Here is a 24,780-nt window from a genome sequence, read left to right as displayed (position 1 = left end):
AAGCTGCTTCTGACAGCAAAGATGGCGGGGTCCAGAGAGGAGGGGGCCAGTGGAGGGAGGAGAGTGAGCCTATAGCTTGCAATTGGGATCGAGAGGCTCTGGGTACCCCGGCTGGAGGGGAAGAGGGAGGTCTGGAGTGCCCACGCCACTCAGCCCTCTTCCATTTCTCCACGGTGGCATCCAGGCAAGGAAGAGTTTGTGGCGACCTTCAAGGGCAATGAGTTCTTCTGCTACGACCTGTCACACAACCCGATCCAGAGCAGCACGGACGAGATTACGCTGGCCTTCCGCACCCTGCAGCGCAATGGGCTGATGCTGCACACGGGCAAGTCGGCCGACTACGTCAACCTGTCCCTCAAATCCGGGGCGGTCTGGCTCGTCATCAACCTGGGCTCGGGAGCCTTTGAAGCCCTGGTGGAACCCGTCAACGGCAAGTTCAACGACAACGCCTGGCACGATGTCCGGGTCACTCGAAACCTGCGCCAGGTAGGGGGAGCAGGAAGAAGGCCGGGGCCAGCGGCGTCTGGGGCAGAATGGGAGTGGGGAGAGAGGCCACCAGGATGTGGGGCCAGGCTCAGGCTGGGTGGCAGGGTGTGGTTCTGAAGGATGTTTAGGCTTTGGGTGGGCTGGCAGGGGCCAGGAGTGTGGCCGCAGTCGGCAGGCTGCAAGGACCAGGATCCACACTAGGGAGGAGGCTGCGGAGCTGTCCAGGGCCAGAGCCCGGGGGAAGAGGAAGGGCTGGGCTAGGATTGATGCTGGTGACTTGGTGCTGAGGTTTCAAGGGCTGGGGCTGAAAAATCAGGTGAACTGGCAGCAGGGCGATTCAGGACATGGAGGGATGAGACAGAACCTGAATGATGGGCCCTGGGAGTGCTCTGGGATGGGGAGACGCTGGCCAGACCCTGGAGGGGCAGGTGTCCAGTTAGGGCAGAAAGTCTAGGAAACATGGGGTGGGATGTGGCCTGCCCTCAGGCAGGGCCTTTGGGGCTGGGCTAGGCAGGGCCTTTGGGGCTGGGCTCAGCAGGGTCGGGGCAGCAGGTGTGAGCAGGGAACCGGCTGGAGAGTGCTTGGTCCTGCCTCTCCTCTGGCAGCACCCCAATTCTCTCCTGTCCCGTCCTGTTCCTCCAAAGGGGCGCAGGCTCTCCCAGGGGTTCTTGACTGTCTTGCTGTGGCTTCCAGGCCTGCCCTTGCAGGAGCTCAGGAGACTCTTGGGGGGCGGCCCCTGCAGTCAGGACAGGGCTCTTCTCAGCGTCTCCAGACGCCCCCCACCCTGGAGGAGTGCCGATGCTTCTGGGCATTGACTCTGTCCTCAGTAGCTCTTGCCTCTCACAAGGTGCAGGGAGGCTGCAGCAGGCAAAGCACTCTCTCTGGCCAGGCTACTGCTCGACAGCAGCCCCCATAGCTTGTGTCCAGCCCTGAGAAGTTCCTGCCTCAAGCGTGATCCAAACCAGAGCCTTTTTTGAAAGCAGATAAGGCTGCTGTGCATCCTTGATGGCTCCCGCCTCTGCCTCCGGACTCCTTGCCCTGCTTGCTGGGTGCCTGGGAGCCCCAGGCACCCGGGTGCCAGGCTCCTGCTGGTCCCTTTCTCTGGGTCCACCACTTTCTCTCGTGGCTGGTGGCAGGGATGCTTTCCCAGCTCCACTCCAGCAGGCTAAGTGCAGCCAGGACCGTGGAACCCCTGAGGCCTGGGAGGCACCATCTGGGCTGGTTTGGAGCTCTTCTCTCACTCGGTACCTTCTCTTATTTCCTGGTTCTGGCTGAACTTCTTGGTGAATGAACTTCTGTTGTCTCTCCTCTTCACCATCACTGGCAACTTCCTTCTTCTCCTCTCCTTCCTCCCACTGAAGGCTCCTGGGGGGCAGGGGCTGTCAGACCTCACACTGTTCTTACCTGCTCCTCTTCAACCCACTGAGTCATGATCTAATGGGGCATCCCTCTCAGTGGTGACTTCCTCTTGCTGTCGGGACACCGTGACTAATCCACCTGCTCTTTCCAAGCCGCTGCTCCCTGCAGTAGTCGGGCTCCCACCCAGGCATCTGTTCTCAGTGCTCCCCAAGCTCCAAAGAGCCGCATCGTCCCCTGAGCCGGCTGGAGGGCTGTCCTGTGGCGTCACCCTGTTTACTGCAGGGCTGGGCAGAGTTGCCTTCTTGCTGCTGTTCTCTCCCCAGGACAGGTGTTGTCACCTGGTGCTGTCTTTGGCAACACACTGCAAGCCCAGAGTCCTTACCCATGTGTCCTCTGGCCAATACATTGTCCATCTATACAGGATGTGTGCTCAGTCGTGCAGTCATGTCTGACTCTTTTGTGGTCCCATGGACTGCAGCCCGCCCGACTCTTCTATCCATGGGATTTTCCAGGCAAGAATACTGGAGTGGGTTTTCATTTCCTTCTCCAGGAGATCTTCCTGACCCAGGGATTGAACCCCAGTCTCCTGTGTCTCCTGCACTGGCAGGAGGGTTTCTTAGCACTGCACCACCTGGGAAGTCCTATACAGGGTACTGAGGGGAAAGACATGGTCCCACCCTCCCAGCCCTTTGGCTCTTGAGGAGACAGGATGAGTCTGCTAAAAGTGATCAGAGCCAATGGTGCACACAAGCGCCAGCTAAGTGGCAAGAATCTTAAATGTTCTAGGAACTCGAGAGACACAGACAAGTGGGCAAGGCTGTGACCAGGGAAGGTGGGAAAGCCACCTATAGGTGGTGAGGCCTGGCCTCCGCAGCACCAGGATGGACAGGGACTCACAGTAGCCTCCTCCGGCACTCACAGAGTTCTGGGTCTGAGCTGGTGACGGATGCAGACCACTTCCCCTGGCTGGCTCTACCAGATGGCTCAGAGCGGAGTCAGGTCATACTGACCCAAACACAAGCCTTCGGGGCTCAGGGGGTATCTGCTTCAAGACTTTGATTGAGAGGTCTTTTTAGAAGGGGTTTCTGGAGAGATGTATTTGACTCAAGTTCACATCCTTAAGTGTGAGCTGCAGCTCTTTTTGGGTCATTGTGACCATCAGGGGGATGGCTGTGCTCTGGATTCATTGCCAAGTCTATCCTCCCCAGGCCTTTTAAGTGCCTGGTTCTCAACTGAGGGAGGGGGTGCCCCCAGGAGGTTCTGGAAATGTCTGGAAGCATTTTGGGTGTCACAGCTTGGGGAGGGTGCTACTGGCATTTACTGGGTGGAGGCCAAGATACTGCTAAACATCTCCCAGTGCACAGGACAGCCCCACAGCAAAGAACGATCTGGCCCCAAGTGTTGGTTAGTGCCGAGGAGAAGAAATGGTGCAGACAAGGGCCTCGTGGCGTTCTGGGACTGGAAAGATCCTTTTGTGATTTGAGGGGTAACGTAGGGTCAGGAGTGGCCAGGAGCAAGGACAGGGGTGATGTGAGAAGTGACACCTGCCCCAGCCTCTGGGAGGGCACTGGGGTTCATGTAGTTTTCCCCAAGTGATTAGAACAATGGGGGGACCGCCACCTGGGGGCAGCCTGGCCCAGAACTTACATGGAGGGGGTCTCCCTTCCTCCTCTTGGTTCGTCAGCTTTGGGTGTTGTTCAGGAGGCCAGCTCCTAAGACTGGAAGGAGGCAGAATTTCTCCCCACCTCCCCTGAACCAGATAGTGACTCCTGGAATCATCCAGAACCTATTGGAACAGTGCAGTCAGGGCCAGAGGGAGCCTGGCTGAGACCACACCTGCTTTTGCTCTGCTTTCCCCCTGAATCCAGGCTTGAGGACTCTGCCCAGTGGTGTCTCCTGGGTGATCTTGGCAAGAATGATTCCATCTGAGGATTCCCTGAGGCCTCTCTTTTTTTTTTGGTTACGCTGGGTCTTTGCCAGCTTCTCTAGCTATGTAGAGCAAGTTCTAGAGCACGTGGTGCTCGGGCTTAGCTGCAGCATGTGGGATCTAGTTCCCCAACCAAGGGTCAAACCTGGTCCCCTTGCACTGGGAGCATGGTGTGTTATCCACTGGACCACCAGGGAAGTCCCTGAGGCCTATTTTTAATCTTGGGCACATTCTCCTCAGACACCAGTGTGCCTTCCCCACCATACATGCCAAGTGCCAATCCATTTCGTCTCTGACCAGCTAACCAGCACCAGCTCTGGAGACAAGCTGGCCCTTGACGTATTATGTGGAGCTTCCTCCCACCCAGCTCCTATCAGGCTGTGCCTTGTATGGAGGCCCCCTGTACCCCAAGGAGGGAGTCCTCCAAGGATGGGGTCCGGCAGGCACTTGGGACTCCCTCCCCCGCCTTATGGCTCGGCCTCCGGGTCTCTCAGCCTGTCACACACCCTGCCTCAGGGCCTAACTGTGCTGCTGGGCATGCCCCGTCTACACCGGCTTCCTGAGCTGCCCGCTTCATTTCCACAGTGCTCCCTGAGGAAACCACCATTCACCCTCCTTTCCACCGGGTGAAACCCTAGAGCTGGGGTTTGAATTGGACTGACTGGGTTCAAGTCACTGAGTGACTTGAGGCAAGTTACGCAACCAGTGTGAGGTGAGAGGGGCCTTTGAGGAGTGACTGAGGTGATGCCCCGGGCTTGGCACCACGTGAGCATCGTGGGCTCGCTGCCGCCTTTACTGTTAGTTGTGGGGTTTTCCAGCCCATCTCACCACCTTTGTAAGGCTTTTCTTGAGCCACCCCACCGCCATCCCCGCCCCTGCCCAGCCAGTCTCCCTTTTTGCTGTATTCTGGCCCTGTCACCACACTCTACCTGTGTGTTAATTTGTGTTCCTCTCTTCTCTGTTTCTAGGTGGTGAGCTCCTTGAGTGCTTCTCTTTGTCTGCATTGTGTCTTAGTTGCCGCGCACGGACTCTCTAGTTGTGGCGTGTGGTCCCAGTAGTTGCCGTGTGGGCTTAGTTGCTCCTGGGCATGTAGAATCCCAGTTTCCCGACCAGTGATGCAACCTGTGTCCCCTGTACTGAAAGGCAGATTCTTAACCACTGGACCACCGGGGAAGTTCCCCTTGAGGGCTTAATACCAGAACCTGAGTGTTTTTGTTTGTTTTTCTAGTGGTTTTGCTGGTTCCTTTGGGTTCTGCCTTGAAGCCAGTTGGTGAGGTTTTGGACAGATTAGCAGATCTAATTATTTCATATGAGCCCGGAACTACTGTTGTCTTCTGGGAAAAACTCCTTCCTTTACGCTCCCGCCCTCTCTTTGGAGTTTCATCAGGATCTGTCCCTTTCTTACAGCACTGATCAGATCGCACCCTCATATCTCTCATTCATGGGCCCCCAAGTTCAAGGGTCTCGTTTCTCTTTTGTATCTCACCTAACTTTTCTAACAATCCTGTGGAGTGGGAGATACTTCCATTTACCAATGAGGGAAAAGCAAGTTGAAGAGCTGGCCCAAGGCTATCCTGTGGGAGTTGGAGGGTGAGAGTCTGTCTGACTCCATTCCTCTGCCTCCTGGGAGGGCCTGGCTGTCGTCCTTGGTGTGCAGTGCTAAAGGGTCTGTCATTTGCCTTATGGTCCTGCCATTCTCGGATGTCCCCATGTCTTGAACCATCTAAATGTTCTGCTGTCTCTTGAAAAAGTGGGGCCATCTTATCCAAGTCCTCTTTCTTTTGTCCTGAGTTTTTCTTGCTCCATAGAGACTGCCTTCATCCAGATTGTGATTTGTGTGTATAAACCCCTTCTTGACTTTCTTGAGGGGCTGGAGCTACGTCGAGACTTCAAGGTAGAGATGGGGCAAGGTTTTGTCCAAAGGCCCTTGGTCGTGGTAAGTTACACTTGCTGTAGTCACTGACCTCTTCCCTCTGTGATTGATGTCCTCCTCCCTCATCACACATGGTCCTCCATGTGTTCCTGTCCTCCAGGGGCCCTCCAGCTGCTTCTGTGGCTGGGGCAAAGCCTTCCTTGCCCAGCTGTTAGTCTGAAGCCCCAGCTCTCCAGATTCTAGCATCTGGGAAGGTGTGGGCTGCTGCCTCATGGGCGCAAGCTGGGTGCCGGTGGAGCCTCCACTCTAGTGTGTGGCCTCAGTTGCCCGCTAGGGCATGACTGCCGCATTCTGGATCTGCACTCTCTAGATCTAGAGGAGTCCTGTCTCATCCACCGCAATGTCGCTGTTTGTCAGAGAAAGCAAGGATCTCTTGACACAGCAGTGGGAGGCCCAGGCTTTGAATGCACAGCTCTTCCCTCTCAGTCTTGTTTCTTAATTCACTCTTCTGTTTGTTAAAGATGAAGTTGTCCATGAAAGTTGAAAATGGGTTTTTCCTTATTTTAGTTTCTACAGCCAGTTCTAACTTCAAAAGAGTGGAAGTTGGACTTTTACCTGCAGTGCCTCTTTTCCCCTGTCTCGTTTGACTGGTGCAGTGGTGTCAGCAAACTTGCACCTGTTTTGGTGCCATGGGTGTAGCTGTCATGCAGCTAGTGTTTCCTTGCCCTGAGTAGTTGGCCTGTTCATTTCCCAACAGTCCTACTGGCCGATAGGACCAGTCTTTGTACCATGTGTTATCCCGTCTCTGTACGGGAGGTCCAGTCTCTGTACCTGCAATTAGACTCTTGTCTTCCTGCTAGGTAAACTGCTTCTGCATCACTAATAATTAATATTGGTCATTCAGAACTCCTAGCTGCTAAATATTGAATTCTGTTATTTTTAATTATACAAGGCCCTTATTAATTGTCTTACTGAATTAGTCCTGTGCCCACTGGTTATAACAGCTCTCTAACTAATGGGTCTGTCCCCAGAAGACCTTTCCTTCTCACAGTCACACTCTTGGGCTTGCAGTTTAGTATTTGATGGACATCAAGCAGTAGTGTCCCAGCATCTCTGTCACACAGGGTGAAGCTGCCTCAGCCCCGCTGACATCTCCTCAAAGGGAAATTTTGAAGGTGGTTCTTGCTGCCGTCTTTGACCATGAGGAGAGGAAATGAATATAGAGCTGCATGAGGGTGGGGCTTCTGGCTTCTAGAGTCTGGGGTAAAAGAAATTGGCTTCTAGTTTAGACAGGAGTGAGGGATTTTAGAGGGAGGTGGGTCTTTGTGTTCCTTCTTATGTTGTGGTACGTGGGGGGAGTGGATTTCTGGTGCTGGCTGTGGGGAGTGGAGGCTTGGGGGTCTGTGGGTGTGGGGAAGGAGGGTGGGCTGCTGGGAAAGCCTGACTGATTGCACAGACTTGCACGAGTGATGGTGGAGGCGGCGGGGAGTACTTCATTCTGGGAGAAACAGCTGCCCAAAGGGGCATAAGAAAATAGGGTGGGATGATTGAAGAACTAAGGGAAATTTGGGGGCAGTGTGGGCTCTGCAAAGTCAAATTAGGATTAATTTAGGAGCTCTGGGTGGGAGAGTGGGTGAGGGGAGGAGGGTTTGGGATGAGGTGTGATGTGAGAGTGAGCCTTCTGCCAGCCCATGAAGGGCAGAGTTTCCTCTTCCCTGTTCTGGTGGTGACTTGCTCTCTCTTCCTTTCTGAAGGAAGAGAAACAGGAAAAAATATAAAGAGCTGCCCTTCCCTGGTCCATGACTCCCTGGGTCTATTTGCTATCTTCCATCCCCAGGAAAAGCAGACATCCATATTCCCTCCTATACTCCTTGGGAACCCCTTCCCTTTTGCTCCAAGTGAAATTGCCTCTCATTGAAGCCAGTCCTGGGATTCTCTGGGGGCCTTGACCATTCTCCCAGTCTGACAGCCAACTGGCCCATCACCAACCAGTTAACCCATTAACTCAACATGGTCACTGGTCAGCCAGTTGGCCAGCACCAATTTGCTCTTTAGCCAGTTCTCTGGAAAGCCATCTGGTCGACCAGTTAGCCAACAAACCCCTGCGTTCATTACCTGAGTCAATAGCCCGTGCCTTTCTCATATCCCTATTCCCCTTCCTGCCTTCCCCTCAACTCCTTAACATTTCAGCCCATAGGACTTACTAATACTGCATAATTGGGTCTGCTTCTTAACCCCCTGCCTTCCCTCTCTCACCCTCTGTTGGAAAACCCCGTTGCCAACTCTGTGTGTGTTACTAACACGCTTATAACCCCGGGGGGACCAAGGGATGGGCAGGGACAGGTGGGGCAAGGTATGAGTGAAAAACCGAACTAACCTTTCTGTCTCATCTGCGGAATGTCGCCATCTTTAAGTCTTTGCTTTCCTGGTCTAGTTCTTTTGTTGTTTCCTTCTCTACTAACCAAGGTCTTTAACTGTTCCCCTTCTCTGCAGCCGGCTCTTCTGGGAAGGGATGGCGGGGAGAGGACTCCAGGGGTGGGGTGGGCGGGGATCGGGAGAAGGGATTTAATTTCTGTGTGTGTTTTATTTCTCCCTCCCATTATAATTTAATTTTCTTTAAACAAAACACTTCAGCTGAACTTAAGGTGGGAGGGTCTGAACAGACAACCAAATATATATGGATATATATTTTTCCTCCTTCCTTGAGTTTCACAGTTGGTCATTTTCTTTTTCTTTTCTTTTGTTCTGTTCTTTTGTTGTTGTCTTTGTTGTTCTTGTTTTTTTTGACCCCCCCACCCCTCCCCCATATCTCCGGTGAAGCACGCAGGCATTGGACACGCTATGGTAAACAAACTGCATTATCTGGTAGATATCACTCTAATTGTCTTACCGTTTGGTTTGCCGTGGGTTTTTTTAACTGTTCGATTTTCCCTCTTTTGTTTCCTTTCCCCATTTGTTTTTGGTTGTTTTGCTCTTCCAATTGTTTTCTGCGTCCTGGACAATCTCTAGATTTTGCTTCTCTCTCTTTGAGTTTTCCTCTTTCTCTTTTCTTGCCTTTTTTGGTCCAAACGCAAATCCAAAAGACAAATGGAAATCAAGGAATTTGGCCTGTCCCTGCTCTAACCTCCTCCCCTAATTTCTGAATTCAGATTCCTGGCCAGAGAGACCTGGGGCAGACCCCATGTTCATCGGCTCTGGTTAGACCAGCCCCGATGCCAGGCTGCTTATTTCTCTTGCTTTCTTTTGTTCCTTTTCTCCCCTGCCCCACCCCTTGTTTCTTTTCTCTGATTTAGTTTCTTTCTTGGTCTCCTGAAAATCCATGGAAAACACCATCCCATGACATGCTACGCTCTGCTCACTGTCAGCTCCTGGACAGGCCCCTCGAGCTGGGGGAGGGGGCTGGGGGTGAGGCCTCTGGGGGCCATAGGCTCCGCAGGTCACAGGTGGGGAGGGGGCCTTGGGGGATGCAGAGCTCCTTCACATCACCATTCACCCCGATTTAGGGGCTGCCCCAGGCTGGTTGCCCAAGAAGGGACAGCATCTCCTGCCTCACTTCCCAGCCTCGAGGGGTCTTGGTTCTGGCTCCCCCACATCTTGCATGGCATGAATGGTCTTTTCCCCCCACCAGGGACAGTGTCCAGTTTCCCCACCGCTCTGCTGCTCTGACTAACACTGTGTCTCACACTGTCTTTCTTCCCCTCCATCTCCTGTCCCCTCTCTGCCCCCCCCCCCCCCCCCCGCCCGTTGCCTGTCCCGCATGGCCTCTGACCGGGGTTGGTTCCCTTCCCTGTTGAGGGGGTGAGAGGAGGAGACCCAGCGGGGTGAAGTCGGGGTACTTGTTGCTGAGCTCCTCTGTTTGGGTTGGGCCCAGGCCTTGTGAGCGTCGGTGTGGGTGTCTGTGTAAACGCAGCTGGTGTGTGTTGGTGTGTGGGTGCGACTGTGTGTAAATGTTGGTGTGACATTTAGGGGGTGTTGGTGGGAGACCATACTGTGTGTTTGAGACTCTGCTGGTGATTCTACAAGTGTAAACGCTGGTATGAGCTGGGGGCTGCGTGACTGTGTGTTTTTGAGCCTGTGAGGGCTCTTAGGAGGCGGGTTGTGGGGCTGGGACTGGTGGGAGCAGGGAAGGAGCTGAGGCTGGCCCTTTGCTCCTCGCCTCGCCCATGAGTGTGTGCCTGCAGGCCCTGCTGTGTGCCCTCCCCTGGGATTCCCTCCTGCCCGCCTGGTCCTGGCTCTGCGGCAGCAGGCGGTTAGTCATCGTCTATTAATAATGCAGAGTGATTGAGCGCCAGGCTAGGGACCCTGCAAATGGACGTGTCTGCTCCCATGGGGCCCATGCTGCTTGGGGCAGCTGCCTGGCCTGCCCAACCTACCAGGCCCACGGAGCTGCCTGGCTGGAGAGGAGGCAGCTTGGGAGCTGGGGCTCCCTGTCTGAGAGGTTCTGCATCTTCCCAGGAGGATGTAGCCCTGAGAACACATCTGGCCTGTCCTGCTACTCTGGCAGCTCTGTGCTTCCTTGCACCCACAGACCTGTGGTGGTCCTGTCCTTTGTCCTGTGTCCGAGACAGTGCCCAGGCCACGGCCATCCCAGCCCTCCCCAATCCGAGGCCTCGTTTGGCCATTCTGTCATCCTGGTGTTCAGATGGAGCTGTGTGGTGGTCCCAGGACTGCTCTTCCACAGGCCCTTTTCTTCAGCTGCTGCTTCTAGAAGTTTGCCATTGCTTACCTCTCAGACCAGGCCACTGAGTACCTGAACGGGGCGTTTGAAATTCTTTCTTTATTATTAATTTATTTTTTGGCTGCACTATGTGCAGCATTCAAGATCTTACTTAGTTCCCTGACCAGGAATCAAACCTGTGCCCCCTGTAGTGGAAGCGTGGAGTCTTAACCACTAGACCACCGGGGAAGTCCCTGGAACTCTTTCTTTACAGAGCTTCACTGGACAGCCAACCTGTGACTTTGAGGACAGAAGGGAGGCAAGATACAGGAAACCCCTTGGAGAAGGAAATGGCAACCCACTCCAGTGTTCTTGCCTGGAGAATCCCGGGGACGGGGGAGCCTGGTGTGCTGCCGTCTATGGGGTCACACAGAGTCGGACATGACTGAAGCCACTTAGCAGCAGAGTATGCTATCTGAGAGTTACGGCCCAGACTTCCCCTTCCTTCCAGTCTCAGTTCAGTTAAAGACTGTGAACTGGGGCTAAAGCTGTTTCTCATCTGCCAAACGGCTGACATTCCTCGCTTGCCTTTCAGGGAGTCAGTGTGAGGGTCAACAAGGGTAGCGGAAGTGAAAGCATCTGTACTCTGTAAAGGAAATTATAATTTTATTAAGCTTTATAAAATGTTGACTGATTATGTCCATGTTTCCAGGGCAGGGATATTTTGTACAGAAGCGATTCCCTTCCCATAGCAAACTGTGGGGAATATAGCATCTCTGGCCCCACTGGAGAGCCTATTACCATCCTTTCTTGGGATTCAGTCCTAAAATAACTACATGAAACCCCAGAATGCCCCAGGAACTGGGCCTGAGGAGGAGGAGGAAAGATGGGATGTCTTGGTTAAATTGGTCAAAAGGCAAACAGCCTTGTCTGATTTCAGTCCTGGCAGGGAAAGTCCCTGTGAAATTCTAAGTCTCTGAAGCCCACGCCTCGTAGTGTGAGCGTCCCTGCTTGACAACCAGAGCTGGTGCCTCCTGGTGGCCTGAGTCACCTCATAAACCCTCAGACACCTGTGCCAAGGATCAGCTCTTTGAGCCAGGAGTGGAGTCAGAGAACCTAGCACCCAAAGAGACAGCGTTCAACCTGCTCTGATTTCCTAGGCATTCCTCAGCCGGGCTCTGGTTGGTTTTGCATTTATTTTTACTAATTCCTTTGTATGGACTCTCTTTGTTATTTGAGCATTTCTCCTTGGGGGAGAGAGTGGATCTAGGTCAAAAAGGCCAACCGGTGGAGAGGTTTGGGTTAGGTGTGGTCAGGCTGGAGGGAGTGTTCACCGCACCTGACCTGGAGACTTTGCTTCTTCTAAGTAGCTCTCACTTTTTGAATATCATTTAAAATTGACAAATGCCTAGATTGCATGCAGCAGGGAGAGATTATTCCCGGTTAACATATGGGAGAAATTGAGGCCTGAGAGGGCCTGGGGCAATGTAACAAGTAGTGGAAGAGTTCAGTGCTTTCACTTCGTTGATCTCATTTGATCCTCACAGTAAGCCTGGGAGAAGCAGGAGTCATGGAAGTTGTTAAACCCCTTTACAGATGAGAGTCAGGGAGGTGAAATGAGTATTGTTCTGGAAGATGGTAAAGACCAAATAAGAACTCAGGATTTCTGACCTGAAGTGTATGTTCCAGCACCATTGAGTCCAGTCATCAGGATTCGCTGTGCGGTTGCACACGCCCTTTGGCTGTCCTCCTCTCCTCATGCCCTGTTCCCACCCTCTGCAGTCCTAAGGGCGGGCCAGGCCTGCCTTCCTGAACGAGCTGGCCTTACTCATCTTTGGATCGTGAGCCTTTTGAGAGTTTGCTGACAGCAGTGGACTCTCACTGGAGGAAAACCCACTGAAGTGGTTTGCGTACAATGTCAAGGGATTTCATGACTCCCCAGAGCCCCTCTAACCTGCTTACAAGTTAAAAAAAATCTGCCCTTGATCTTATTCTCCCTTTAATAATCCTCCTCCCAGGAAGGTCGGTGACCCTATAATCATAGCAGGGAGCTGGGAAAGGCTCTGGGTGATGTCAGAGGGCCATTCCCCTCTTTCCAGCCTTTCCTTTGGGACCATGATGGGCATGGAGTGCCTGAGGCAGAACATTTGTGGCCAGGACCTGGTTTCATGCTAGCAGCTTGCCTAAGGGGGGAGACCAGCAGAGCAGAGCAGAAGGGAGGTGGGGCCAGCAGGAAGGGCTGAGAACCCATCAAGGTCATAGGCTGCCCCTTGCAGCCACCTCCGGCCACCTTCCCCGTCCCTGGGGAATGGAGCAGAGGCTGGGCATGGGCTCCTTCCCCTCTTCCTTGACTGGTCATGGCTCTTCTGGGGCAGAGCTGTGGCTCGTTCGTCATGTTCTACTCAGCCCCACTCAGGGCCTGGTCTGTCTGTGTTGTGTGGATTAATGTGGGTTGCGTGCAGTCTCTGCTGTGTCTTGGGGTGCTAGCCGTGGTCCTGATGACAAAAAGGATGCTGCTTGGAAATGAGGCTGTCAGGACTCTCCCACCGCCTTCAGTAGGATGTGGTGTGTGAGCAGGTGTGCCTGGGGTCAGTGATCAGTGGCGAGTGGGTGGTGGGAGTGAGTGTCTGGGTCGCCCTCTGGGGAGGAAGGTCTGAGTCTAACATCCCTTCCCTTTCTTTCTCAACCTGTACATGTCTCTGTCGTAGTGGCGGCTCCTCTCCCCTCCTCTGTTGGAAGGAAGCTTCTCCTTCTGCACCCCTGCAGCTCTTTTGCCTCCATTTGGGCTCTTCCCTACGCACCCTGGCCCTGCATACCTTCCCCCCACCCCGGCTGCCTTTCTCTCGCTTGTCCTGCTGGGCCGGGACCCCCACCCAGGCCCTCTAACCCGCACGTGTCCAAGCTGCCGTGGCTGTTCTGTGTTGCATGTCCCCCCTCTGCCCTCTTCCCCTGCCGGCCCCACCCCTTCCAGAAGCTGTGTGTGGGGGGGTTGGGGGGCAGGGGCATCATGAACCCCTGGGGTGGAGGGGGACTGGGGGAATTATCCCCCTGTTTCCTGCTTTTACTAACGAACCTGCCATTTTTGTGTCTGGACTTTGATTTGTCTGAGGAAACAGTCGGGTTTTACTAATCTCACTCATCTACCTCCTCGCCTTCCCCAGAGACCTTCCTCCATCCCCTCCGATCCTCGGCTTCCTTTCTCGTGGTGCCCGTCTCCCCCTTTCTCTCTCTTCTTCCCTCACCCCCCCTTCCTCCATGCACCTCCCTATGTCACCGTGCCTCCTGCTGCTCTCTCCCCAACCCCTGGGCCAGGGAGGCTCTAAAACACCAGGACAGATACACAAGGGGTTAAGGCAGCCCTTTTCCCATAGGGAGCACCACGTGGCAGAGATTCGTATAAAGCAAGGTGGGCAAGGTCAGATTTGCACCCAGTCGGGAGGGGTGTCAAGGAGGGGCCCCAAGTCATGTCTTTCTAACTCTAGGGTGAAGGCAGCAGCCTCAGAGGACTGTGATTCTGTCCATGTTCTCTCCCCAGGCACCAGGTTCACACGTGGCACACAGGCAGTAAGAGCTGTGTGGCCCTGATCATCAGGCCACTTGACGGTCACCTGAATGGTGGCTGTGTTTCCCCTGGACTGTACTGGGATTAGTAGGGTCACAGGGACACGTCAGGCCAGGGGCCCAGCCTTCAGGAGCTGACTCTCAGTTGGGTTTCTAGACGTAGACTCAGAACTATACTAGTGGCCCGATTCCTGGTCTCTCAGTGCGGCCCTGGGAGAGGAGGGTGGGCTGGAGGCCCCTTTCCCCTGCCACCTCTCCCTGTCTTACTCCCAGCCCTGCATCCCAGCCCCCTCCTCCCCTTTCTCCAGCTCCTCCTGCCCGTTCTAATCTCGTCTGCATGTTTTGTGACTAATACTTTGACCCTTTCCCTTTCCACCCAGATCTCCATTTCCTAGCCTCGGGTGGGATTGAGGGAAGAAGCTATCAACAATAATGACCAGCCCTCACCTCAAAACAGGACTCAAAATCTTCAAAGTGCCCACTTCCACAAAGACACGCCCTTACCTCTGTCCTTGAACCCAGTCCCCCCAGCACAAGATTTGATGGTTCCCAGGAGGGAGCCCCTTCAGCTCCACCCCCACACACTGTGAGGCCAGCCCAGCATGAGGGGGACTTGAGGATCCTGTGAGGGATGGTCCCCTGGCCCTGTTCTGCTCATGTCCCTCAGGTGTTCCTAATACCCACTCCCCATCCCCGAAACAGTGGAACCCTGGAGACCAGTCACTGGAAGATGGCTGGTGGCATGTGCGTATGGACTGGTGTGGGAAGGACACTGTGGGCTGTGATCGGAAGGCCCCAGTCTCCAGACTTTGCCCAGAAAGGGGGTGCTGAGGCACATTTGGGGGATGGGAAGCGGGAGGAGCTGTAGCCTGGAGAAGCATGGTGTTGAGTTCACTGTGAGCTGGCTTCCTGATCGCCCCTGTGGGAGCCTGACTGTCCTAATCCACCACCTTCTGAGAGTGGGGGCTTGTGGTCCCCCCGCCCTTCACTCTGTGCCACAGCCTGGTTGGGTGTGGGTGCTCCTCTGGCTAGACTTTTCAGAGCTCGGGTGGACATTTGCCTGGGGAGCAGGGACTCATGGAGTTCCCTGCACTCGTCACTGTCCCCACACTAAGGTCACTTTTGCCTTCCCCAGGCCACTACTGAGCCCTTTTCACCTCCTTGGAACACCAGGTATGCCCCCATCCCTACCTGTCTTGTTTTGTTTCCTGAGTTTTCAGCCCAGGGACAAGGTAACAGGAAGTTAGCCTGTCTCCCTCTGTTCCCTAGCCTGGCCCTGACTCCATAGAGTAATTGTGGTGATGAATGAATCAGGTAGGGTGATGAATAGGCCAGCGGCTGCCCCCTCCTTGGGGGACAAGAAAGTGACCCCAAAACAGAGGGACCCGGATAGCAAGACAGACCCAGCAAGGGGGTTGGGACCAGTTAGGAGGCAGTGATGGGAGTCGGCCCTCAAAGGCACTGTGTGTCTCCTAGAAGTGCCCAGGCCCCCGGCAGCCCCTGGGTTCCTGCTCCTCACGCCCTTGCTATTGTCCAGCCTCCCCGTGGGCTAAGACGGAAAGGACTCCACCGCCCTGGAGGGAGAGCTGCAGGGCTGTCGAAGCCACCAGGACCCCAGGAGAACTGGTGCTCTCTGCCTCTTTAATGAGAGATGCTCTGAAATCACGTGTGCGTCCAGAGACCCTTCAAGAGGAGAGAAGCAACGGTGCCATTTGCATCTCAGGGGCCCCCACTCCCATCCATCTGTCCATCCAGGGCCACTTCTGGGAGCCACTTCCTGCTGCTGTGCACAGTGAACACCTCGGGCGCCCTTCAGGCCTCTGTCTGCCGAAGGGGCCATGGGGCCGGCCTCAGCCCGCCCTGAAACCATCAAATCTTGTGCTGCCTCCTTTCTCCGTCTCCACACCCCCACTGTTCCTCCTCCGAGACAAGCAGACATAAAAATGGAGAGTCCCTCTCCCCACTGCCCCCCAGCCCCTCCCTTGCCCTACCCATGGCTCTTCCCAGGGAGTTGATGCCAGTTGTCTCCTTGTCTCCCCCTCCCTCCCTGGGCTGGGCAGGTGACCATCTCGGTGGACGGGATCCTGACCACCACAGGCTACACGCAGGAGGACTACACTATGCTGGGCTCTGACGACTTCTTCTACATTGGGGGCAGCCCCAACACGGCCGACCTGCCGGGCTCGCCCGTCAGCAACAACTTCATGGGCTGCCTCAAGGACGTGAGTAGGGCCAGGAGAGGCGGGGGGCGCCCCCGGAAACCCCGGTCTGGCCAGCCAGCTGCCCAGGGCCTCTGTACCTTCCACTCTGTGGCGGGAGCCCACCCCTCTTCAAAAGCTGAGGCCCAGTGACCCTGGCAAGAGGCTTCTCCTCTCTCAGTTCCTCGAGCCCTGGAGTTTCCCTTCTTCTCAGAGGACCCTCAAGGCAGCTGTGTACAGAATAGAGAGTGGTGGTCATGAAAACTAAACACCAGTGTTTCAGGCCCACTCACCAGCTCTGTGACCTTGGCTGTGTCCCTTGACCTGTCTGACTCTTAATTTTCTCATCTGTAAAACGGGTATTTGGTGCCTGCTTCTCGAGGCAGCTGTGAGGGGTAGATGAGAATGTCAGTGTCAACCAAGTGTTCCTGGTGGTTCCAGTTATTATGAGCTGCAGTTCAGCAGTGCCGAGGGCTGCTGTGCTCGTGCTGGGCAGGGAGACAGGACAGAGAAATAAGTGCCTCGAGGGAAATGTTGCCCACAGCCTCTGAGCGTGCAGTTCTAGAACAGCAGTCTGGGGTGCCGAGCAGGGGCCCCAGGCCTGGGTGGCAAGGCCCCGAGCTGTCAGGCAGGAGTGGTCAGGTCCTAAACTGCTTCCTGTTCTTCATCCTGGGACCCACCCATCCCCCTACGGCCCTCTGCAGGTGGTCTATAAGAACAACGATTTCAAGCTGGAACTGTCCCGCCTGGCAAAGGAAGGAGACCCCAAGATGAAGCTGCAGGGGGACCTGTCATTCCGCTGTGAGGATGTGGCTGCCCTGGACCCTGTGACCTTTGAGAGCCCCGAGGCCTTTGTGGCACTGCCCCGCTGGAGCGCCAAGCGCACCGGCTCCATCTCCCTAGACTTCCGCACCACAGAGCCCAATGGGCTGCTGCTCTTCAGCCAGGGCCGGCGGGCCGGGGTGGGGCCCGGCAGCCCCAGCACTGCCCAGCGGGCCGACTACTTTGCCATGGAGCTGTTGGATGGCTACCTCTACCTTCTGCTGGACATGGGCTCAGGGGGCATCAAGCTGCGGGCATCCAGCCGCAAGGTCAACGACGGCGAGTGGTGCCACGTGGACTTCCAGAGGGACGGGCGCAAAGGTCAGAGGCCTCTGGATCTTCTCCTTTACCATGGCCGCCCCTCTCTGGGCTTCCCTGATAGCTCAGTTGGTAAAGAATCTACCTGCAATGCAGGAGACTCTGGTTTGATTCCTGGGTCGGGAAGATCTGCTGGAGAAGGAATAGGCTACCCACTCCAGTATTATGGCCTGGAGATTTCCATGGACTATATAGTCCATGGGGTTGCGAAGAGTCGGACGTGACTGAGTGAACTTTCCCTTCACTTCACTTCACCCCTCTCCACCCACGCTGACAGTCCAATCTGCTGTTTCCTCCCCTCCCCTTCCCCTGGCCCTCCCAACCCCTCCCTTGTCCTTGTTGCCATGGTGCCTTGGTGAAATGAGGAAGAGCCTCTTCCTGGGAAACTTTGGGGCCGGGAGGGCCCTCGCCCCACACGGGAGCAGGGTCGTCCCATTCCAGCAGTCTGACAGCTGAGGTTCTGTCCATCAAGTGCTCCCGAAGCACTGGGTTTATACACAGGACACAGGTAGTGAGAGCTATGTGGCCAATGATGGTGACATGTCCCCTGTATGGTGCTGGGATTAGAAGGGCCACAGGGACACATCAGACCAGTCAGATCAGGTGTGGGGTGGCGCACACCTCACACTCCCACTTCCTGCATGTGTGACGTTAGGCCAGCACTCAATGCCTTGCAGCTTCAGTTTCCTTTTTATAAAAGGGATCATTAACCTGGGTTCATCAAGAGGGGAAATCAAGGAAAAATCTATAAAAGCATTCGCTCAGTGCCTGACACAGTGGTTATCCCATTCTCCTTAAACGACAACAAAAACCTTCCCAACCTTGCCTCCCTTCTATCTAGCCTTTCACCTTTCTGTATTAACTCACTCAAATAGGTAGTGAGCGCCTATGGACGCCAGGTGCTGTCCAGGGTGCTGTAACGAGGCAGCAGTGTGCGAGAGCCTTGGCTGACCTGGAGCACATGTTCCCGTGAGGAGGCCTAGTAAACACCACCACTGTCTGCCTGGTGAGGGGTCTTACACAATAAAGCAGCAGGGTGGAGGGTGCTGGGGCCAGGCAGGCGCTGTTCTGGAACCTTCTGCTGCTTCTAGCCACCCCTCCTCCACTCTTCCTTTTCAGCCTTCTTTTCCCATCCTCTTCTTGTTTTCTTTCTAATTCTCTTCTTTACTCTTCTCCATCTTGTTGGACAGGAGAGGAAGAACTGATGCAAATGAGAACTGACACGTTATCCAATTTAAGCCCTTATCAACGTTAGCTAAATTTTCATGCTCCCCCGGCTGTCACTGCACTGGGCCTTCATCTCAGGGTGGAGCGACCGTCCCCACACACACAGGGAGGAAGGGGGCTGCCACGGCTCCTGGAGGTTTCAGCCTCTCATGGGCCTGCTGCTGCTTCTCAGAGAAATGTCGCCTTCTCCAGGCTTTGCAGTAAATGGGTTCATCCCCTGGTTTTGTGTCATGATGGTACCAGGGAGTCTTCACAGAACACAAATTGCCTCCCAGGGTTTCCACGCAGGGGATCTATGACTCTCTAGGTTGGAAATCTGCTCAGGCCTTGTAGAGAACCCCAGGGCCCTCTGCTTTGCTCTGTCTTCAGGCAGTGGTTTCCTTAGGCTTACTCGATCACCAGACCCTGTACACCAGGCCTGGCTGGCCTGTGAGTCACTTCAGCCATTTCTCATGGCCCAGCACAGACTTGGGGCCGTCATTCCAACAAAGCTCTCTTTGACATTTCCCATGTTGTAAAATTTTCTTGTGTTAATTTATATACAACGTAAAATTTACCATTTTAATCATGCTTAAGTGCACAGTTCAGTGGTGTTAAGGGCATTCACTGTTGTGCAGCCAGCACCACCATCAATATAGAGAACATTTTCATCTTTCCAAACTGAAAACCTGTCCCCATAAATACTAACTCCTAGCCCCTGTAAACCACCATCCTACTTCCTATGAATTGCCTACTCTAGGGACCTCCTGGGAGAAGGCAATGGCACCCCACTCCAGTACTCTTGCCTGGAAAATCCCATGGACAGAGGAGCCTGGTGCACTGCAGTCCATGGGGTTGCTAGGAGTCGGACACGACTGAGCAACTTCACTTTCACTTTTCACTTTCATCATTGGAGAAGGAAATGGCAACCCACTCCAGTGTTCTTGCCTGGAGAATCCCAGGGATGGGGGAGCCTGGTGGGCTGCCGTCTCTGGGGTCGCACAGAGTCAGACAGGACTGAAGCGACTTAGCAGCAGCAGCAGCAGGGACCTCCTATACCTGGATCACACAATATTTGTCTTTTTATGTCTGGCTTATGTCATTTAGCATAATGTCTTCTAGTTTCATCCACATTGTAGTATGTGTTAGCTACGTGTGTCAGGCTTCATTTTTCATGACTGAATAATATGCCATTGTATGAGTAGACCACCTTTTGTTTGTCCATCCATCTGCCATTGAACACTTGGATTGTTGTTCCCTTTGTAGAATGTTTTAGAATGACCTTGAAACAAGATGAGTATTCACTTTGGTTTTCTTTTTAAGCGTTTTTGTTGAAGTATAGTTGCTGTACAGTGCTGTGTTCGCTTCTTGTGCCCAGCACTGGGAATCAGCCGTGTGAGGTCACCACAGAGCGCAGAGTGGAGTTCCCTGTGCTGTACAGCATGTTCTCATTGGTTCCCTATTTTATGCACAGGAGTGTGCATGTGTCAACCCTGGTCACCCAATTCATCCTCCCCTTCCCCTCCCTTGGTGTCCACTACTGGGCATATACCTGGAGGAAGCCATATTTTCCAAAAGATACATGTTCCCTAATCTTCACTGCAGCACTGTTTATTAACAATAACAGGATATGGAAGCAACCTAGACGTCCATCAGCGGTGGAATGGATAGTGATGATATGGCGCACTGTGGCTTCCTCCTGCTGACTCGCCACTATATACTCTTTCCCCACCATGGCCTTCCTTCTTTCACCTTCTCTTCATTTGTGGAGAGTCCACTTGGGTGGTGTCCTTGTCCAGGAGACCCCATAGTGGGTGGGTGGAGCAAGCATTTGGGGATCTTGCTGCAGATAGAAGTGTAGGTGATTGGGGGCCACGTTTGAGGGGCTGGGAGAGTGGAGATCTGATGGCTTGTCAGGGAGGACAAGCCAGGGACCCCAGTGTTAAAATGGGGCACAAGGGGAGGGCCTGTGGTGCAGGGGAGGGTTTGCACCGAGGACAACGAGCTCCGGGTGAGGAGCCAGGTGTGTCGAGGAGGCCCTGCTCCTGTTCTTGCAGACCCATGCTTGGTGCCCCCACCCCCAGTCTGCCTATTTGGGCCCTGCATGGTCAAACCATCCTTACCTCTCTTTAACCCTATTGAGATAGGTGGCCTTTTTATTTTTTAAAGAATTCTTCAAAACTGGAGAAAAGAGAGAGGAAGGAGAACGTTAGAATAAAAATTACAAACAGAATAATGCTTCTAATTTATACATTTTGGCTTCTTAAGAGCTCAGGAAAGACTTTGAAGCTCCTGCTGCTGCTGCTAAGTCACTTCAGTCATGTCCGACTCTGTGTGACCCCATAGACGGCGCCCGCCAGGCTCCCCCATCCCTGGGATTCTCCAGGCAAGAACACTGGAATGGGTTGCCATTTCCTTCTCCAGTGCAGGAAAGTGAAAAGTGAAAGTGAAGTCGCTCAGTCATGTCTGACTCTTAGCGACCCCGTGGACTGCAGCCCACCAGGCTCTTCCATCCATGAGATTTTCCAGGCAAGAGTACTGGAGTGGGGTGCCATTGAAGCTCCTACCTGATCCCAAATCTTTTTTCCTAAGATGACCAGCCCCTTCTTCCAAAGAACTCTTACAGCCCAGAAGCTCCATGCCTGGCTTCCCTTTCCTGGCTGCCCTCCTGTCTCAGAGGCTCCAGGAGCTGATCAGCCTGCCTGTCTGCTCCACCAGCCACACAGGGACTCCAGGTCCAGGGGTGGGGGATGCAGGCTCTGGAATCCTGCCACCTGGGTGGTACTTTGGCTCTGGTCCTTAACTGTGGTGGCACTTTAGGCAGCTTCCCTAGTCTCTCTAATCCTCATTTGCCATTTCCAAGTGGGATTGTAAAGGATCAGTTCCTTAGGGTTACCATGAGATTTAAGTGATATAATATACGTGAAGTGCTACCATAGGGTCTCAAGAGTCGGACACGACTGAAGCTACTTAGCACGCATGCGTGCAAGTGTATGCTGTGCATGCTAAGTCGCTTCAGTTGTGTCTGACTCTTTGCGACCTGTAGCCCAGACTCCTCTATCCATGTGGATTCTCCAGGCAAGAATACTGGAGCGGGTTGCCATGCCTTCCTCCAGGAGATCTTCCTGATCCTGGTATCAAACCTGCGACTCCTGCATTGGTAGGTGGGTTCTTTACCACTGGCACCACCTGGGAAGCCCAAGTGCCTGGTATACAGTCATAAAAGCCCAATAAATGTTAGCGGGAAACTCTTTGGATTCAAGTCTTTCAGCCTCCTTGGGGGTCTCTGCCTCTGACTCCTGGTCTGAGGGGTTGGCTGGGGGAAGGACATGTCAATGATCCAGCCCTTTGGGGGCATGTCCACTTCTGGTACATCCTCTGAGGACTTGCTCAAATGGGAAGAAGGCCTCTAGACAGGCCCACCGCACACTGCAGCTGGGCTCTGGCGGCTCACACGGGTTTCTGAACTTGGGGGCTTCCTTAAGCAATGTTTGCAGCCCAGGGCTGCCAGGGTGCGAGGGCAGAGCATCCTTTTTTCTCCTGGGACGTCTCTTGGTCCTGCCTTCTCCACTGAGGCCTACACTCTCCCTCCATCCGATCCGCAGGCTCCATCTCGGTGAACAGCCGCAGCACGCCTTTCTTGGCCACGGGAGAGAGCGAGATCCTGGACCTGGAGAGCGAGCTGTACCTAGGCGGTCTCCCTGAAGGTGGGCGGGTGGACCTGCCCCTGCCCCCGGAGGTGTGGACCGCAGCGCTGCGGGCTGGCTACGTGGGCTGCGTGCGGGACCTCTTCATAGACGGGCGGAGCCGAGACCTCCGGGGCCTGGCCGAGGCGCAGGGGGCTGTGGGCGTGGCCCCCTTCTGCTCCCGGGAGACTCTGAAGCAGTGTGCCTCCGCTCCCTGCCGCAACGGGGGCGCCTGCCGGGAGGGCTGGAACCGCTTCGTCTGTGACTGCGTCGGGACCGGCTTCCTGGGGCGGGTCTGTGAGAGAGGTGAGGCTGGTCTGCACGCCTGTGCCCCTGCCCGTCCCTGTGCCCCATCGAGGACCATCCCTGGGCCTGCCAGCCCTGTATTGATTGTCTTGGTCTTCTCTCTCGCTTCTCTGGCCCCTGCCTGTCCCCCCCTTCTCCCTCCCCCTACTCCTGGGGCAGAGGCTACGGTCCTGAGCTACGACGGCTCTATGTACATGAAGATCATGCTGCCGAACGCCATGCACACGGAGGCGGAGGACGTGTCCCTGCGCTTCATGTCCCAGCGGGCCTACGGGCTTATGATGGCCACCACCTCCAGGGAGTCCGCGGACACCCTGCGCCTGGAGCTGGACGGGGGCCAGATGAAGCTCACTGTCAACCTCGGTAACCGCTCTGCCCGTGCCCCGGGCCCCTTCCCCGACCCTGCCTCTCACCCCCCACCCCCTCTGTCTGGAGAAGCTTGGTGGTTGCTCCAGTGAGAGATGGGCGATGGGAGGTGCCAGCCCAGGTCTGAGCCCCGCCCCCCCCTACGCAAGAACTTCCTCTCAGAGAGGACGCATAGTGTAGGTAGATGCCTCACGCTCGGCAGAACCGTGGGGAGGGGACCCGACTGTGTCTGGCGTGTGATAGTCACCCTCCCAGGGCACTCCTGGGGCTTGGAGGCGTCTGTTCAGCGCACACACGTAAGGAGGTAGTTCATGCCTCGCTGTCAACTCATCCGCTTGCTCATACCTTGGTTCATTCATTCGCGAAGGCTTGCAGACGCCTACTGGTGTTCAGCCCGGCTCCCTGCCTCAGCAGATCCAGAGACAGAAGGACCCGGCCCCCCACACAGCCGCTGTCGTCTGCTCTGAATTTAAAGAGCCATGTCTGTGTGTGTGCGTGTGCAAGCGTGTGTGCATGTAGGTGCACAAGGGGTCCCATTGAGACATGTCATCTTCCCCGTGTCTGCTTTCACGTGAGTCCCCATAGCTGCCCGGATTTTATAGACTGGGAATGCCACATACTGACGTACCAGCATCACAAAGCTAGTGACGATCAGGGAGGAGCCTGGACTCAAACCCAGCTGATTTGCTGAGGTTCAGTGCTTCCTCTTGGTTTCTGACAGAGCTGGGGGGTGAGGAGTATCAAGACCCTTGTCACCTGATGGCTTGATGCCTCTGCCCCGCCCAGAGCAGGCGTGGCTCCACTTCACCTGGCACTCCCTGGAGCATCCATGTGGGCAGTACCACCAGGCCTGGGAGACTGTGTGGCTTCAGCAGAGTCAAAGGAAAACAGCGAGGCCACTCGTTCGGCTGTCACTTACGGGCCACGTCTTAGTGCCAATGTGTTCCTAACCTGGGGTGACGGTAGTGACCCCAGGACCCCAAGGCGAGGTCCCAGGGTCATGGAGCTCTCAGTCAGGGCAAGCTTGGCAGCTAGAGGCCCTAAGCTGCCCAGGCTGGGTCACATTTGTCCCTTTCAGACTACCCTTTGGGCATATGGAGGTGGAGCACCCAAGGGCCTGTCACATGGGAAGATTCAGGTCTCTGGGGTGGCTTGTTGTGTCCTGGATCTGGAGGAGAAGTTAGGCTCCTCTGAGCAGATTAGAATCCTCAGCTGGGGAGAAGACAGAGCTCTGAGCTTAAAATATTCACCAGGAGTCTCACCCTAACATTGGTCTCCAGGGCGTTTGGGGGACAGACTGTGGCCTTTTGGGGACCCATTCCCTCGCTAACACATTTACACTGTATCCTTTCCCCTTTGGGCCACCTTGCCTTTGTGCTCCTGGGACAAAGAGTGAGGCGGGGGCCTTGGAGGTGGGGAACTTTAGGGCTCCCTAAAGCTCTGTTTCTAACCACGATCACAGCCTACAGAGTGGGTGTGGGTAGCAGGGCAAAGCAGGATGGGAGACACCCTTTGCCAGCGTCCCACGGGTCTGTACAGAGTCCCCTGGCACCCCTGAGAGGGTCATAGGAGGAAGACACCAGCCCAGGACACCGTGAGTGGCCCTGTGCTTCTCAGACTGCCCAGGTCTGTGTACCCAGGTCTGTGTGCCCAGGGTCAGGTACCCTTTGCCCTGGAACATGTGTGTTCCCTGTGTAGTGAACACGCAGCTCTGTACTTGGTGGGGACACTGCAGGGGACATCTGGGGCTTCCATTTGCAGGGAAGGCAGATGCTTCTTCCTCCACCTGGACTGTCTTAGTTTCCCTGCGAAGAACCATGGGTCCCTTGAGATGAGACAGGAGGCAGCAGCCTTGGCCAGGGAAATGGACTCTGGTGGGCCCTGGGGACATTTCACCCTCAGGCCCTCGCTCCTTCTCATGGACATGCTTTTCTTTCTGTGCCACATATGTTCTTAGAAGTTAAGGGACAAGGTGGCCAGCAGGACAATGCTCCCACCCACCTCTTACTCCCTGC

The 24,780-nt window shown here is 54.9% G+C and overlaps 1 protein-coding gene across 14 annotated transcripts in view; it reads left to right on the top strand.

Moving 5' to 3' along the window:
• The window catches only part of NRXN2 (neurexin 2), a 110,206-nt gene that overhangs the window by 34,444 nt on the left and 50,982 nt on the right, over positions 1-24,780 (top strand). For 6 of the 14 annotated variants that reach the window (XM_070783019.1, XM_070783016.1, XM_070783015.1 and 3 more), the window contains 6 exons: positions 185-486; positions 8,466-8,489; positions 15,924-16,085; positions 16,766-17,204; positions 22,013-22,399; positions 22,559-22,762. In XM_070783019.1, coding sequence (XP_070639120.1) covers positions 185-486; positions 8,466-8,489; positions 15,924-16,085; positions 16,766-17,204; positions 22,013-22,399; positions 22,559-22,762 — 1,518 coding nt within the window. Of the gene's footprint in view, positions 1-184; positions 487-8,465; positions 8,511-15,923; positions 16,086-16,765; positions 17,205-22,012; positions 22,400-22,558; positions 22,763-24,780 lie in introns of all 14 variants that reach the window. The other 8 variants (XM_070783026.1, XM_070783018.1, XM_070783010.1 and 5 more) reach the window with 2 other exon arrangements.

The sequence above is a fragment of the Bos indicus genome, chromosome 29 (assembly GCF_029378745.1).
Source record: "Bos indicus isolate NIAB-ARS_2022 breed Sahiwal x Tharparkar chromosome 29, NIAB-ARS_B.indTharparkar_mat_pri_1.0, whole genome shotgun sequence".
Taxonomy (NCBI): Eukaryota; Metazoa; Chordata; class Mammalia; order Artiodactyla; family Bovidae; genus Bos; species Bos indicus.
Note: the sequence above shows the minus strand (reverse complement) of the source record. Positions and strands in the feature narration are given on the sequence as shown.